This window comes from Astatotilapia calliptera, chromosome 2 (genome assembly GCF_964374335.1).
Source record: "Astatotilapia calliptera chromosome 2, fAstCal68.1, whole genome shotgun sequence".
Classification (NCBI taxonomy): Eukaryota; Metazoa; Chordata; class Actinopteri; order Cichliformes; family Cichlidae; genus Astatotilapia; species Astatotilapia calliptera.
This window is the reverse complement of record NC_137423.1, coordinates 23,312,350-23,330,048: the sequence shown is the minus strand read 5'-3', so window position 1 is coordinate 23,330,048 and position 17,699 is coordinate 23,312,350. Positions and strand designations below refer to the sequence as shown.

Sequence of the window (17,699 nt, the reverse complement as noted above, 5' to 3'; positions counted from 1 at the left end):
TTTTTAGCCCGTCCCAAGAGGTTTCGAATTTATTCAGCTCTAAATCTATACACAAACACCCAAGATCAGTGCTAACTCATATTTGGTTCACTGTTGTCGTAGAAAAATGATTACCCGTTTTGCCTCTGCACATAATGGCACTCCACAAAAAAATAAAACAAACCAAAAAAAGTCATATATTTAGGAAAAAAATATTAACCAGCAGTCTGTAGCATAGCAGTGTGGGTTTAAAACGATGCTAGAGTTTATAGTACCCATCATATCTGGGCTAAGAGAACATCAGTGCCTTTGATTTTCCCTATCAGCAGTTCAGTGTTTTATTCAGGAAAAGATGTTCCCCTCTTATGTGTCAATAAATAATAATAATAGTAATAATAGTAATACAAAAAACAGAAGCTACAACCTGTAATGCCAAGTGAGCAGGAGACAGGTGGACAGAGAAAAGAACTCCCTTTAGTGAGATGGTATGGGTACACACAAATGAATGGTTCTGTGTTGCCGGGGGGAAAAAAAAGAAAAGAAGATTCAATTGGAAGTTAAACAAAACTAAATGATCTCGTTAAGTGTTGCCTTAAGTCTCATGCAAAATATTGGATGCCACAAGCATGCAATTACCTGGTACTGAGATCTACCGCACGCTAGAACTGGAACAACATTCGTCTCCAACGCAAAATACCGATATCCAAATATATGATCTGTTCTTTTTACAGTATTTACAGTGTGTAGCTGATAAAGGTAAAATAGATGACTCTTGATTCATAACTCACTTTTAATAATATAGATCGACACGCGAACCTAAGTTGACCAATGGAAATCTGCTTCCTACTATATATTCAAATTAAACTGTTTTTCAGCGTGTTAAATACACAATAAAAGAAGTCGATGTTTCTAAACATCTGAAATTGGAATACATTTCTAATGTGCAATAAAACTGCTCCTATGTAAATGTGCGATAATATATGAAAATGAGTCGTCTTTCAATTTTTAAATGGGTCGCAGTCAAACAGCACAGTATCTACTTATATGGAAAAAGTGGGCTGACCTCTAAGGCTACGTTCACACTGCAGGCTAAAGCACATCAAATCCGACTTTTTTGACCCTATGCGACCCATATCCGATCATGGTATGACAGTGTGAACGGCACAAATCCGATATTTTCAAATCCGATCTGGGTCACTTTCGTATGTGGTACTGAATCCGATACATATCCGATGTTTTAGAAAGCGACTGCTGAATGGTCATTAATTAAATGGTCATGTCGCATTAAATCTGTCTTTTATGTCACTGACACAAGACAGACACCAATTATCAGCGCCCGAGAAGACATCGCGAACGCTTCCTGGCCATCCAGTGTAGATGTCAGTGAAACTGTTGGGAAGACAACGTTGGAGAAATGTGAACATTTTATTAGTAGTGTATAATCTGCAGATTCTGACAGAAGTCTTTAACTATCCTTTGAAGCACCGCTCCTCTCTAAAACAGCAATAAGGATAATTATTAGGCCAAATGTAAATAACAAAATAACTTTATAACTTAAAGCAAAAATGGGAAACGTAAAGTCTGAAACAGTCAAACAATACTGTTTGCTCTGGGTCTAAACAGAGCGCGTTGTGTGTGACGTCTTCTTTTGTGCATGCGGCCGCTTTGAGGGTTCACACTAGAGCGCGTTTGCTGTCGCATTTTATTTGTAGTGTGAACGAGCAGACAAAAAAAATCGGATTTGATCAAAAAATCGGAATTGAGCATTAAGACCTGCAGTGTGAACGTAGCCTAAGTTTCTGTCCGAGCGGCTCTCGTGCACTGGGGAACGAGGAATTCCCAGTGTGCATGAGGGAAGGGGCGGGGGTTGTGGGAACAGAACGGAAGAGAGAGTGAGAGATGCACTGAAGGGAAAATACATGACTAATTCAAATCTGCCTGTGAAACTGAATAGATAATCACTAGTGGAATGCTGGAAGGCACTGTTAGATAGCATCTCTCCTCTCCGCAGCAGAACGGGCCAGCAAGTAAGCATGATTATTAGTGTGTGCGTTTGCCTGCATGCTTGTATCTGTATGTTGGTACTGGTGGTAGTGTTAAGCAGGGAGTTGGAGGGAGCAGGGAAGGTAGGCAGAGCGGGCCATAACAAGGGACCTGAGGTTACGATAGCCTAGGAACCATATCTTTTTTTGCCGTCCCAGCCAGGAGAACTATCTTCCAAAACAATCTCACTGGGAGCCATCTCTACAGACACCAGCAGCCAACTCACAAAATTTCTCAACTTCCTTTACTGAAACAAAACATAAATTACAACATACAAAGCAATTGTAAGGTCTGTTTTTTCTCCAACAGGTTATAAGGCCTATAAGAAGGCAAACAAATGACATAGAACAATATAACTCTTTCATATCACGCTGTAGTGAATAGTGATAGATATAGAATGATATATCACATTGCACAAATTGTCAAACTGTATATGTACTGTCCATCTGGTGATATAATTCAACACAAAATGTACTCCTGTGTCTGAGGTCAAAACGTGGTCACAAACCGTGGACAGATGTTTCACTTACATTCCAAGTGTGGGAAAAAAAGAATACGTCTTCACGATGCATGTAAGATTTTCCTCTTCACTTCCTCAGATCTTCTCTTTTACTGCTGAAGGACTCTATAATGCTAGGATCTCTCGCAGACCACGGCTTCACACACGTTTTTGTTGATAAAACAAAACCAATCTGATCACGCCACAGTCCTTTGGAAATCACTTAAGCAGAGCTGGAGCTAACTGCCAGATCTGGGGGGAGTGGGGCAACGTGAGGAGGGGTGAGGCAGAAAGCAGAGGTTTGGAGCTGGAGTCTATAGAGATGTATGAATGTGTCAGAGGAAACCTGCATGCTACAGATTAAATTCGCCTTTTTACCTCCGTATACGGTATCGACTTGCGCTGCTGCGGTGGACTTTTTTGTTTCCCCAGTTAGTTTTGGTCCACTTCACAAATCATTATCACTTTTTTAGACACCCCCCACCCCCTTGAATACTGGATGGGCTTCTTACTTATTGGTCACACTGACGTGTTGATATTTGTATCGCTCATACTCAAAACGGGAGTACGTGCTGTGCTTTTTTACAGTGGGAGTGACACAAAATAATCAACCGAAGTCTTTTCTTTGACAGCTGACATGTTATTCTTTTGGCCAATGCATCACAACTTCACTTTTACCGCTCGTTTTCTGGAGGTAGGCTGTGCTTTTTTCTCTCTTTTCCACCCAGGTGCCAGCACAGTGCTACAGGGGTGGTCTCTAGGGAGGGCGGGATGGGAGAGGGGCTGTGGCACAAGGCAGGCGGACCGTTGCCGGCCTATCTCCTGCTCCCAGCTGCTTCATCTAAGCTCACTGCCAAATCCAGCGCGCGCACACACCCCCTCAGCGCGATCGGACATGAATACCCTGTCACGAGTGGTTGGTGAACGGATGTAAATATACTATTGATGTTCCGCCTATTGATTTGTTCCCTGACCCATCATCACATCACGGCCAATGGCAGGTTTACAAAAGAGTGAAACTCTTCCTCTGAGAGCCACTGACTCACAGAGGCAGAGCAGGTGGATGGAGAGATAGAGAGGACGAGTGGGATGTGGAGAAGGAAGGGAACACCTAATGTCAGACTGTGAAAAGAAAGAGAGAGGAGGGGGCTATTATATGCAAGCTGCTACAGAGAAGAGAATGAAGCTCTGAGTGCGAGGAGGAGGTCCAGACGCAGACATCAGCAGCGCAGAGATGGCTGGATGGGTGCATGATCAGTGGCAGGATGGAGCTAACTCAGAGGTGAGGTTGACAGCCGAGCTTGGCAAGTCCTTCACAGGCCGCGGCGATCGGCTGAGGTCGTCGTCTCGCATTCAGAAGAATGCATCAAACAATCTCTCATAGCAGCACAGCAAGATCTCAGCTTTTTTTGTAGTTTTTTTGTTTTGGTCACAATCATACTACTGGGAATGACTTGGCTTGGCCTCGTGTTTCTATCCAGAAGATGGATTGAAAATGATCTCATGTAACAATCTCGATGACTTCAGGACATTCAGATGGCGTGATTATCCAGAAAGGGGGGAAGAGTTTGTGACAGTTGACTCAGCCAGAGAAGCATGATAACTAAGAATGTTACTAACATATATGAACTGTAAAGTTGTGTTTATTTTTTTATATGTTTTTTCTTTGTTTTAAATCCAAGTCTTCAGTCCTCTCGCAGCTTCCAATCACACTCTATATTAACATTGGTCCTTAACTTCAAAGTCTCGTGTTTGTGTGTTTTTTTTGTTTTTTTTTTCTTCATCATGGGGGGGGAGGGGGGACATGATCATCCAGTGTTTAGTGCTTCTAAGAAAAATAGCTGGTCCATCGGAAGAGTCTGTGTATCTCTATTTCTTAAATGGAGCTAATCTACTAAAATTCTGCCAGAAAGGAGCCTGGCCTCTTTTGGATTGACTGAATTCAAAAACCTCTCCTTGTGCCATGTCCTCCGTTACCTCATACTGCCCCACACTGAGGGGGTCCTGTGGGGGCGGGTATGAAGGGGGCGTGCACCTGTTTACACCTGGGAAGGCAGGCGCCAAAAAAACAAAACAAAAAAAAGAGCAAGAAGGTTTTGTGGGGGAGGGAGAGGGGACAAGGAGGCAGTGCAGGGCACAAAGCAAAAGAGAAAAAAAGAAGGAGGAGGGAGGCAGATAGCAAAGAGGAAACGTTATCAGTACTGCATCTGGAACAGGCACAACAACACAACATCAAGTCATGCTTCCACAAAAACAGGCACATAGACATACAAAATGGGTCTTCACTGTTAACATTCCTGCATATTAATCCCGAAAATATGATGAATATATGATGAAAGCTGAATTGGGAGATTCAGCTCTAGCAATGACACAAGGGAGACTAAGGATGCTATTGAATCAAACTCTGTGGCGGGCAAACAAGAGAAGCAGCAGATTACAACTGATACGCCGATGAAATCGAGCATTTGGACAAAGGGGCGCTGTTCCACCATGTTTGTTAACAGCACGTTTGTTTGAATAGCACCCTCGACACTTGAGAACACAAGAGTGGCGAAAATAGAGCCAACAGAAAGCTGTTAATATGCATTTAACTACAGTCTACAATGTCGTCGAGCTACAGTCTACAAGCATCACAACTATGCTACTGTCATTATTAAATACAATCAATATTTGGAGATGAAATATTCAAAAGTTGCCATGGCATCTTAGGAAAAGAATATGAGAAGATGAGAAACAGTGTCTTTTGTTTTTGGCCAGACACTGTTTTAGCAGTTAGAAGGGTTCGATCTCTTTGTGTTAGTGGAACCTGTTTATCTGTTTATAGACAGCATAATGCTTGTAAACAGATTGGACAGTGACCGCATGCTCCAATGCCAACGTTAGACACAACACCTCCCAATGCTGCTTAGCAGTTGCCATGGCATCTTATTGTGCTAGCTCTAAGGAGAACTCTAATGCATATACCTTTATCATTTTCAAACCATGTCCATACAACATGGCCCTCTTTCTCAAGATGAAATCTATAAATGAATCTGAAATTCAAGAGAGTACTTCACCTTGTGCCAGCCAATGTACACATATAGCACTTAGAAACAGACAACATTTACTTCTGACAGACATCTACTGGGTTCCTAATGTCAGAGAGAACATTCCAGCAGTGGTCATTAGTTCATTAATACCTTAATGGATGGTCATGCTTATTGTGAAACTGGCAAGAACATCAGTAATGGTAAATGTACAAACATCTAGCCTAGCACTAAAATGGCTAAATAGTAAAGGATGATACCGGCAGTTTGGACATGTGGGTGCTTTGTCGCCGATGCTTCGTCGAGAATTATCATTCTGAATAACTTGTTCAACGTCTTCCTTCTTTTACCGAGATAAGTGGCAAGTGTAGGTCTCTATGCAGTTTTTGATACCACACATGTGTCATAGATTTTTAATGTCACATATGTAGCATTAAAACAGAACACTTTCAATCTGTAAATTAGAAGAAAAGGCATAATCTCCCTATTTTATTATAAATCATGACCAACTGTGGAACATGTTACGAGATATCACAGCGTTCAGTGTTCACCAAAACAGCTATTGTTTTGTTTCTGTTTGCACCAAAAGCACCAACAACCACTCTCATGGCCAATTCCCACTGAATGCAGCATTTGTCTTATAAAATTGCATGAGACAGACAATAATGTCTGATCATTAAAATCAATTGGATGTCACCGTTTGCATTTCAACAATCCTTTCGGTAAATATAGGATGAATCAAAAAAAATCATATGATTTCAAAATGCTTTAGTCGTTCACTATCAAAACACGTACTTTTAGAAGGAGGAGATTCGTGAGTCTCACATGGTTGTCAGTAGAGGCTACAGTGACTCCACACATGCTAGTATGTAAAGAATGGGATAAGTTTGACTAATTTACACACATATGTATTGTGTCTGGGGAACAAAACACGTTTTGTATGCAAAAACTTTAAATCAAGCCATGTATTTTAAAAATCACTGCAAGCTTGTGTGTCCAACTTTCTGCAGAGTCAATCGCTACAGACCTCCAAAGTTCATGCAGCCTTCAGATCAAGATCAGTGCGTAGATTGCTTCATGGAATGGGTTTCCATGGTCGAGCAGCTGATGCGTCACATGCAGTGGTGTAAAGCACACCACCACTGGACTCTAGAGAGCTCGATCAGTTCTCTGGAGAGACAAATCACGCTTCTTGGTCTGGCAATCCGATGGACGAGTCTGGGTTTGGTGGTTGCCAGGAGAACAGTGCATGTCTGACTGCATTGTGCCATGTATAAAGTTTGGTGGGCGTGATATTGTGGTGTGGGGTTGTTTTTCAGGAGTTGGGCTTGAACCCGTAGGAACTCTTAACGTAGTCCAACATGACTGTGCACCAGTGAACAGGCATGAGCGAGTTTGGTGTGGAAGAACTTGACTGGCCTGCACAGAGTCCCGATCTCAACTTGAAAGAACATCTTTGGGATGAATTAGGGTGGAGGCCTTTTTATCCAACCACACAAATGAGCTCCTGGAAAAATGGTCAAAAGTTCCTATAAACACTTCTAAACCTTGTGGAAAGCCCTCCCAGCTGTTAAAGCTGCTAACGTTGGACCGGCATTAAACTCCACGGATTAAGAATGGGATGTCACTCATGTTCATATGCGTGTGAAGACAGACGAGTGAATACTTTTGGCAATATAGTCTATATCCTCAATTGTAAAAAACAGGTTTCAGGATTTTTTGTATAGGGGGACTCAAACTGGATCCGGATTAGGATCACTTTTCCTTCAAAGAGGGATCAATCCTGCTGTTCCCGAATAATTGGATAATAATTCACTATACTACAGTGTGTGCTTTGCTATGTTATGAGTCCTGAAGTTCTTATATTCTATACTTAGCAATGCAAATTAACTTATTAGCCCATGCTGTGCTGTGCGACATGGTTCATGCTATGTAGTCCCTATTCGAATAAACAAATAAATAAAAGGTCTGCATTGAATAAAAATAGACAAAACAGTAGTTGGCTCAGAAACCAAGCAGTTTGTTTAAATCTAAAACAGGGTTTTGAGTGTTTCAGCATTAGAATTACAAGTGATAAAACGTTTTTCGGCACCTTCTGCGAAACATGTGCAGTGGGAAGAGGCCTTTCCTCAGTAAGAGAAGAAAAATTCAAGCTCTGTGCGATATTTTAAATCACTTTCAAGGCAAGCGTGACACAGGACCCACATGTCATGAACACCGGCATCCTCCTTTAAACTCAATACTTCATGCAAACAGCCCTCTGTCTTTTCATTGATGCTTAACAGCTGCTTTACAACTCATATCAGGTCATATCTTCAACGTAGTCTCATGTATAGGCTGACAGACATTTAACTTAAAAGGAGATACATCTGAAGTAATATAGCGAGAACGCGTGAATGCTCGTGACTTTTCTAGCTTACTTAGACTTACAAGGCTAGTCTAGGTCCATCCATAAACAAAGTATGTGTCAAAAAAGGTGTAGAAAGCAAAAAAACAGAGCAGGTAAAGGGAAGAGTAAACAGCGATGAGAAGACAGAGCACACCAGCGAAGAAAAAAAAAAAAGGGAAATCACCTGATATCTTCTTGTTGCCTCACCTTTCTGTTTGGTCACTTTTCTCACTGTCATGGCTGCCTGTCGCTTCTGGTACTCAGAGATCTCAAAACCTAAAAGACAACAGCGTTATGTGCTGGAGAGAAGTTTCACACAGGGTCTGCAGATTAAAAAAGTTTTATTTAAATAACTTTAAAATACAGTAAAACTTCTTTAATTTGGAATTCACAGAGCTCCTGAGAACTAATTTTACTGTATGTGGAAACTAGAGGAAGCATCATTCAGTCCCAGCAATAAACAAAATCCTGTCCAGTCTGAAAAACACTTTGTAGTTTATCACCTTCTGCTACATTTTGATCACAGCCCAGCCAGCCGGAGAAAAAGCCCAATTATCACTTTGGTCTTTCAGATTCAAAATCTATAAACCTCAGAGATAAAAAAAGGTGCATCACCCTGCAGACAGCAACGGCCCTGTAACCATCACAAGAGGCTCATGCTTGTGACAAGAAAACAACACTGATGTCTGCATCTGCTGAACTGTAACGTTACCTACAACCACGCTCCTTTTGGTTGGAAAGAACAGGTCGCACATGAAACTGCTGACAACAAGGTTTGTAGACATTGTGGGCTATGCAGGTCATGATTTCTAGGAAGGGGCGCTGCTGCAATGTTTTCAAAAATTGTTTGATTACCTGCATCTCCATTCAATTCAAGTGAAGGCAGATAGTTCTAAAACTTGTATTTTTAAAACTAGACAACTTGCACTGAAACGATCTAAATGGTTAAATGGCCGAGGAAGAAAAAATGTAACTTTTTGGGTGAACTGTCCCTTTGATGTTAGCTCATGTTTTTTGCAGTGAATTCCAGCAAAGTATTTGCCCCTTTCTTATTTTCTTTCTTATTTTTTTTGCATATTTGTCACACTTTCATCTTTCAGATAATCAGGGAAATTTTAATATTAGACAAAAATAACCAGAGTAAATACCAAATGCAGTGTTTAAATGAGCATTTCATCTATTAAGGGAAAAAAGTATCGAAAGCCTACTTGGCCCTGTGTGAAAAAGTAGTTCCCCCTAAACCTAATAATTGACCGTGTGACCCTTGGCAGCAAGAACTGTAATAACGTGCTTGCAATAACTGGTAATGACTCTTTCACATCACTGTGGAGGAATTTTGGCCCATTCTTCTTTGCAAATTTGTTTTAATCCAGCCACAGGGGAGGGTTTCAAGCATGAATGGTCATGCCAAAGCATCTCAATCAGGCTGAAGTGATTAGGCCACTCCACAACCTTAATTTTTGTGTTTTCAGAAGTGGACCTGCTGGTGTGTTTTTGGATCATTGTCCTGGTGCATAGCTTAAGTGCTATTGAGCTTCAAGGCATGAACTGATGGCCAGACATTCTCCTTCAGGATTTTCTGGTAGAGAGAAGAATTTATGGTTTCATCAATTACGGCAGGTCATTCAGGTCCTGAAGCAGCAAAGGTAAATGGCCTGTATTTGTATAGTGCTTTACTAGTCCCTAAGGACCCCAAAGCGCTTTACACATCCAGTCATCCACACACACATTCACACACAGGTGATGGCAGCTACATTGTAGCCACAGCCACCCTGGGGCGCACTGACAGAGGCGAGGCTGCCGGACACTGGCGCCACCGGGCCCTCTGACCATCACCAGTAGGCAACGGGTGAAGTGTCTTGCCCAAGGACACAACAACTTAGACTGTCCGAGCCGGGGCTCGAACCGGCAACCTTCCGATTACAAGGTGAACTCCCAACTCTTGAGCCACGATCGCAAAGCAGCTCCAGACCATCACACTACCACCACCATGTTTGACTGTTGGTACGATGTCCTTGTTAGCTCCTTGCCAGATGCAATGGGGCTCAAACTTTCCAAAAAGTTCCGCTTTTGAAGATATTTCCCAGTTTTATGGATCATCAAGATGGTTTCTGGCAAATGCAACAGAAGATTTTGTGATCTTTTTGGTCAGCAGTGGTTTTCGCCTTGAACATTTTGCCGAGCCTCTTTCTTATTGTTGAATCATGAATGCTGACCTTAACTGAGACGAGTGAGGCCTGCAGTTCTTTTTGATGTTGTTCTGGGTTCTGTTGTGACCTCCTGGATGAGCCGCTAATGCATCCATCCTTGGAGTAATTTTGGTAGGGCAGTCACTCCTGGGAAGGTTCACCACTGTCACCGCATTCTGAATATTAGTTCTCACCATGGTTCGCTGGAGTCCCAAAGCCTTAGAAATGGCTTTGTAATTACTTTTTCACACAGGGCCAGGTAGACTGGCATAGCTTTTTTCCCTTAATGAATGAAATCACCATTTAAAAACTCGGGATTTACTCAGGTTTTCTTAGTAAAATATTAAAATGTGCTTGACGATCTCATCTATGTAAATGTGATAAATATACAAAAGAATAAACTGAAGTTCCAGCATTTTGTGAACAAAACTAATAGTTTTCAAACAGGGAGGTGTAGAGCGGTGTGTGACTAACCAATTTTCTCATCCTCCTGCACCATCTTCCTCTCCTCGGCGAAGGCCCTGAGCCAGCGGATCTTCTCCTCTGGCTTCTTGGCCAGGAAGATGTGGATCTCCTCGCTGTCTTTGTTGCACAATTTAAAGGCATTCTTCACACTAACGTTGAAGTCTTCGTCACGCCCGTCTATAGTGTCCCGCACCTCGTAGCGATCCATGTCAATGCGGCCCTTATAGTACAGGATGTCCCGGCGTATCAGATCCTGGTGAAGAGCAGATAGATTTTTGTCATTGTGTGTGTGCTGAATCTTAGAGGAGCCGACAAACACGGTATCTCGAGAGTCTGCCTTACGTGACACCTTTCACTCACACGCTGCAGAAAACAGCCCTATTTTTCAGTTCTTTGCCTAATATCACAAAAAAGGACGCATGGCACTAGATTATCAGATACACACTAAAACCAGACGAATGACTGTAAAATGACACCGCCATGAATCGAATATTTGTATAGCAGGGGTCTCAAACTCATCTAACATCACAGGGTGCATCCAGTGTAATTTCATATTAAATGGGCCACATCAGTGAAGGTGCCTAATAACGCCTGATAACAGTGCCTAGTAACTTTTTAAAAAATGTCCATTTACTAAGCACATGAAGACGTTCAACTATAAATGTAATTCCTGAGCTATCTTAAGATGAAAAAGCTTAATTTTAGCAATATCTTTGTTTTTTCGCATGAAAAGAAAATTTTATTAAATCAGAAATGTTTCAGGACTGCCCATTGGGTTTACACTGTAAAGGAAATAAAGAAATAAAAGAACCTGAAATTTAAAAAATACATCTCATGTGAATTCATAGAAAATATCATATTTTTTTTTACTGTGTAAAACTGAAAATTCTGTTGTAAATTGTGAAAAGGGCTTTTTTTGGTGTATGTCAGGTCATGGAATATGTCCTTTTTAGTAAGAAGAAATTTCAGTTAAAGGTTCAAAATTTATGTTCTGAAATTTCAACTTTCTATCTATTAATTTCTGAGCAACATGATTTTTGAGTACCTGAGCCCAACACACCAGCAGCTATAAAACACATACTGCAAAAGACACAAACACAACTAATGAATGAGTATTGACTGACATTGTTATTGCTTTGCATTTCAGCTCTCCACGCGCGCACACAGCACAATAACTGTAACCCTTCTAACTTTCATCATTTGCAGGAACAAGATGGCCACGTGAAAAATTCTTCGCCGCGACCCCTCCCTCAGGAGGAAATGAACATCCCGTTACGCTGCGAGGTCGACGAAGGTACAAAGAAAGGATCGGGGCGTCTTTTAATAAGCATGCAGAGGCAAATGTGCATCTTTGTGCTGATAAGGAAGAGATGAGAGGAAAAGAAGGCAGGCAACATGTAATGTGCTCCTCACGCATCTCGAGGGCTCTTAGGAGCCGATACATATGTAGCACTGAGGATGCTGGATAAGCAAGAATAAAAACAAAGACTGGAATTTATAATGTAGAATGACTCGGAGCAGATTTTTGTTAGTGGACCAGAACAGCAGGCACACAGAGAGGTCTGAGGACACACCTGAGTTCATTTCTGGTGCCATAGATGTTCAAATGTGACAAGTCAGGGGAGGGCGTGTGTGTGCGTGGAAAGACAATATAACTCCAAGTCTTTGTTTTTTGTTTTGTGTGTGTGTTTGTCTGTGTAGTGATAAAACTATTGTTCCTCTGCTTCCACACGTGTGTGTTCGTGATGTAGTTTTTCAGCCTCTGTGTGTGTTTGTGTCTAAGTGTCTGCCTGCATTTGTGTCTGTATCTCTGTGCGTGTATTGAGTCAATCCAGGCGTGAACATTCGTCTGACAGGCGAGCACAGCCTTGGTGCATTAGAGCCTAAACTACCAAAGCTCCATTTTGTGAAAGGCACTGAGGATTTGAACGCATCTTCAGCGAGGGCTGGTGCGTCTCATGCAGCATTATATAATCTGTTTTCAGGTTGTAAGAATTCACATTGTCTTCAAGCGTCTCTGTCACCAGCCATGTGATCTTGCAACTTCCAAGAACACGAGTGGAGGCTACATTTTAGCTTCCAAGCATGTTTTCACTCAATAAAGTCTTTAAATAAAGGGAAGACGTTGAAGAGAGACACAGCCTTACCTTCTTACAGAGGACCAGCTGGTGATCAAAGAGGAAGAAGACTCGCTGCTGGCTGCGTCCATACGGCTGATAGATCCATGACAACTCCCCAGTGTAGATGAGCTCTGAGCTCCTGTCCAATATATCATCCCCCTAGACATAAACACAACAGTTAAAGAGTTAACGAATGAAAAGAATACTCCTGCTACAGCAAAAATTTATTTACTCATCACAGTTAGTCGCACTCAGCCTGTGGAAACAGTTACATAATATATTTTGTGGTTCACAAAGAAGTCTTGGAAATTAAACCTGATAATGTCATAATCATGTCATCAGGGATAAATCGGAATTATGGAACGTTTTTTACAGGCTGAAACATCTAAATGTCTCTCCAGGTTAGGAAGGGGGAGTGCTTGAAACCAACCAATCTTGAAACCAACTAGTAAATAAAATAAAATCTTATTACAAGCTGCCCAACTTTGCAAAGTGCAGTAGTAAACTGCTGGATTAATCCTTTGGAAATCAGTCAACACACAGTTACGTCCTGCTCTGAAAATCAAGGTGTCTTTTTCAGTTTTTAAACACTCGCTTTCCTGCTGTGTGTGTTTCAATCCTAGCTCATCTGTTTTTTGGTATGTTAGTAAAAAAGCACTCGTTGGCCTACAGGCATTTAAAAAGAGACTAAGACAGTCACATCATTTAAACATAAGATGGCGGTCCAGAGTGTTCAGCTGGCAAAGCAAGTCAAAACAAACTACCTTATTTATGTTATTTACATTACTGCAGTCATTACTTTGAAGGCCAGCGTGAGAGTCTCTGCCTTATTAGTCTCCTCTGCTTTGTGTTTCACCGTGTCTCGACTATGTGTGTAACAATGAAAAAGGAGCAGAGGAAAGATGTTACTCAACTTCAAGTCAAGCCACTACGTTACTGTAAGTACAACTAAAACTTCCCAACAGGAGATCATCTGTCGACTAAAATGCACCAGGATGCCTTGAAGTAGTTATAAAGACATTATTTTGTTTATTATTTCTTTATTATTTAAAAAATTACCGGCACAAGTAAATGTTTAAATTTAAGATTAAATACAAAGGACACATCTGAAATGCAGCAGGAGACTATAACGTAACCTTTGGATTTTATTTTTTGCGTTTTTGCTCATTTTCTTCTGCTTGTTTATGAAAGAGAGAGCATAAATATATTATGATATATTCTTATTGTTATTATTGTATGTTACTGTTTTTGTTGGTGGTAAAATAAAAAGTATGCTCTGAGTAAGTGTGTGTCGCAGTGTGAATTTCTACCATCAGAGTAAATTAATTATTATCAACGAGCAGCACTGTTGCCCCCAGGAAGGCCTGTGCTTGATTCACAGAGTTTCTTGAAAAGAGTCTGCAGATCAAATCATCTGCATTCATTTGTTTCCCTTTCTCAAACAAACACTTTCTCACACACGTCAGTCTCGAGCACGTTAACGGGCAATTTAACCGCTTTAATCTCTCTGTATCGCTGTTCTTAACATTTTTTCTCCAGTTTGACACCTCATAGTTAACACTAAACGTCTGAAAATGCCGCCAAAATATCTCAGTATTTTAAACTCACTCGACCCGAATCTGCCATGAAAAAATTAGAGAAAAGCCCACAGGGAAAAGCAGTGGCGGGGGAGCTTACTGTAGCATATCACAACCATTCAATGTAATTTACATTGCTACTACGGGCTGCTGGCCATGGCTGGATTTCTTTTATTGCCATTTGTGCAAAGACCCTTTCTGGTGGTAAAATGAAAACAAAGGCATAGGTGTTGCTGATGGACCCTTTTCTTTAGTCTGAGATGCTTTGGGTGTAAATGCTGTCTACGCCCCACATTTTAGGAATTAATGGCACCATTTGGGAAAACATAAAAACATAAACATTAAGCTTTTGTTCAGTACAGTACGGTACATTCATACACATACCTCCCAGTCCAGAACCGAGGCTTGCCACTGGGCGATCTTGTCAATATTCTCCAGCCGTCTCTTCCTCTCGTTGATTTGCTGGGTGACGTTCCGCATTACTGCCAGCGCTGCTGCCACGTATCGATAGTCACTACAGACACAGTGCACACATAATTACTCTTGGGTGTTTAAGAGGGTTGTAGCTCTTGGTGGTTGGCCACTCAAAGGCATGTAATGTTGTAGTAGTTAATGATACAGAGTAGCCTATTAAAGAGCGGGGTTATAAACTCAAGTAACAGTAGTAAATCTGCTGGAACACACTCAAAAAAAGGGAAAAAAGACACTGCTATTTAATTTTAATCAGCCACTTTCTCTATTCACAGTTAACTCCGGCTGCGTCTTTGCTAACTGAGCTGGATTTATCCCTCTGGCTTAGATGTGCTGCAGATCCAATCCTCACTTTGGAAGATAATATGTGTGTGTGTGCTTGTGTGACAGAGAAAGTCCTATATCTGGCAGATTCTCCACTGCTCCTAACAGTCAAACACTGCGATCTGGCAGGCCTCGCTGGCAGAGCTGGCACCTGTCCCTCTCTGGCTGAGAACGCGTGGTTTGTGAATGACCTGGAGCTGGCTGAGACATGCTGAATCACTTACACCATGTTTCCGTGGGTTTGCACGCATGAGTTTGCACATCTGGATGCGCACATATGCGTTTAATGCATGAAAGCTCATCAGCAAATGTTTAGATTACATACTCTGCTTCTGTGCTGCAAAAACATAGATTGTTGTGTGTGTGCCAACACCCGAAGAAAATAATCCTCAATTCATATTTAACCTGTTATCTCTCTCTCTACATATATATATATATAGACATATATATAGCAAAGTTATTTGATGTATATATATATACACACACATATATATATGTGTGTGTATATATATATATATATATATATATATATATATATATATGTGTGTGTGTGGAATGGAATACTGTATATATGAACAGTGGAATTTAGTATTTTCAAGACAACTTAGAGTTCGTAATGAGATGTTTTCTTCAAAAAAAAAAAAAGGAAAAAAAAAAAAGAGTACAAAACAACATTTGCTCCAGTTCATGCATGGATAATTACCGCTTCAGTGGTTTAAACCCAACACCTGCAACAGCTGCATTGCAACACAATGCATCTGGAACAAAATGATGCATCAGTAATGACTTCACTTTTAGAAGCAAATGCATTTCTATGAAAGGGCAACAAATGAAACAGCTGAAAAGTTATTCGTGGCCTCGGCGTACTGTACCTGTGCTCCTGTGCGGTGTATTTAAGAAGCTCGGCCAACTGGAGTGGATATTTGCAGATTTTCTGGACGGGCGTGAGCAAGAAGCCATCTATGGCAATGTCAATCATTTGCTGGAGGAGGCGACAGGCTTCGAAGAAGTGCTGGTACCTGCCATCCCTCATCAGTTTGCTCAGCTCCATACAGGCATCCAAGTGGTTGTTACAGTATTCTGAATAAATCCAGAAACCGTCTTGCTGTAGTGCAAAGGAGTAGAGATGGACATCGTCAGGATAATTAAAAAGAAAAATCATATAAATAGGGGAGTGATTATGGTTTCTAAAACATTAATTTCTTCTTATCTTAGGATGCTGTTAGCTGGTTAATTAGCTCCACAATTTAAATATTATCTCAAGATAACGAGACGAGATAAAAGAAAAATCTATTTTCTTCTTCTTCTTCTTTCATTTTTGGTCGAAGTTTGTCTAAAATATACTCACGTGTTCTAAAAAGCACGGCCCGATTTCAGAGAGGTGCGGCTCCTCTGTGTTGTACTGTTTCTCCAAATCTCTGACAAAACCCATCTGAAAGCGGTAGATGTCCTCGATGTTTCCAAAGATGACCTTCAACTGGTCGTCGTTAAACATGTCCACGCGCTTCCTGCACTGGCGCAAGTAGCCCTGCAAACAACACCGGTTACAGCTACAGTGAGGCTTTGACAGAAGATCCTGTTCAGATGAGCACAAACATTTTTCAAAATGAGTATCAGGTCTCGAACTGTGCCATGGCTGCTTGTAGTTAATTAAATGCCCTGAAGCTTTGGCACTTTGGGAACAGATCTGATATAAGATAGCCAGACTTCTCCCTGCTGTCATTGTGAAATATGCATGCTAATCCTTTTTGTTTTGTTTCTTAAAGTCAGGCTCAGTTCAAATATGCATAATCACAACAGGGACTTCACATTATTGTATCTGAGAAATGTGACATTTCAACGATCAAGTCATTTACTGGTGATGAATTAAAACATCTGAGAAACATAAAAAACATTACAGGCATCTAATAAATAATTTTTTAAATAACAAAAAAAAAATATCTTAGCATCATTTTGAATTCAGCAGTGCAAAATTTCTTCTTCTTTGTAACTTTTCTAAAACACCGAAGCAACTTACTTTAATGAACTGACCGGCTTTTTAAATCCAGAATATTCTACATCTGTATTTTTGATTGCTTGGTCTGGTTTTTAGCTCTTCAACTTCAGTTTTTATTATTTAAAAGTGAGCTTGTTCAAATCTGTTCCTCAGCTCAGAAAATCCTTTGCCCGTGCATGTCCTTGAATATTTGGAAGATCAAAGTTGCTTACATTAGCAAGACGTGCAGAGGTAAAATCCACGCTTTATTGCAACTATTCTTAAACAAGATGCTTACCTAGATATGATCTGGAATACAAACATGTATAGAGCAGTTTAGGGAAAGATGATTGGAAAATATGTGATGGAAATCGTCTAAGTTCAAAACTGTTTATTCTAGCATAGAGCACTGCTGTGTGCTGTGCATTACGGCCAAACATCTCCACTTTGGTCTTGTCTGTTCAAAGGACATTGTTGCAGAGGTCTTGTTGTTTTTTCAGATGCTTATCAAAACATAAGCATGTTCTTTTTAAAGAGAAGAGGCTTTCTCCTGGCAAAGGTTGCAAACAAGCCATACCTGTTCAGTCTTTCTTTGATTGCACTGTCATGAACTTTAAACATGCTAACTGAGGGCTGCAGAGT

The 17,699-nt window shown here is 40.9% G+C and overlaps 1 protein-coding gene across 9 annotated transcripts in view; it reads right to left on the bottom strand.

Annotated features, from left to right (window-relative positions):
• Nucleotides 1–17,699, bottom strand: part of arhgef9a (Cdc42 guanine nucleotide exchange factor (GEF) 9a) — a 54,599-nt gene that overhangs the window by 7,550 nt on the left and 29,350 nt on the right. For 5 of the 9 annotated variants that reach the window (XM_080287616.1, XM_080287625.1, XM_080287619.1 and 2 more), the window contains 6 exons: nt 16,431–16,610; nt 15,955–16,187; nt 14,672–14,801; nt 12,738–12,869; nt 10,600–10,843; nt 8,144–8,212 (listed from right to left, as the gene is read on the bottom strand). In XM_080287616.1, coding sequence (XP_080143742.1) covers nt 8,144–8,212; nt 10,600–10,843; nt 12,738–12,869; nt 14,672–14,801; nt 15,955–16,187; nt 16,431–16,610 — 988 coding nt within the window. Of the gene's footprint in view, nt 1–4,203; nt 4,567–5,485; nt 5,554–8,120; nt 8,213–10,599; nt 10,844–12,737; nt 12,870–14,671; nt 14,802–15,954; nt 16,188–16,430; nt 16,611–17,699 lie in introns of those variants that run through there. The other 4 variants (XM_026188313.2, XM_026188325.2, XM_026188334.2 and 1 more) reach the window with 3 other exon arrangements.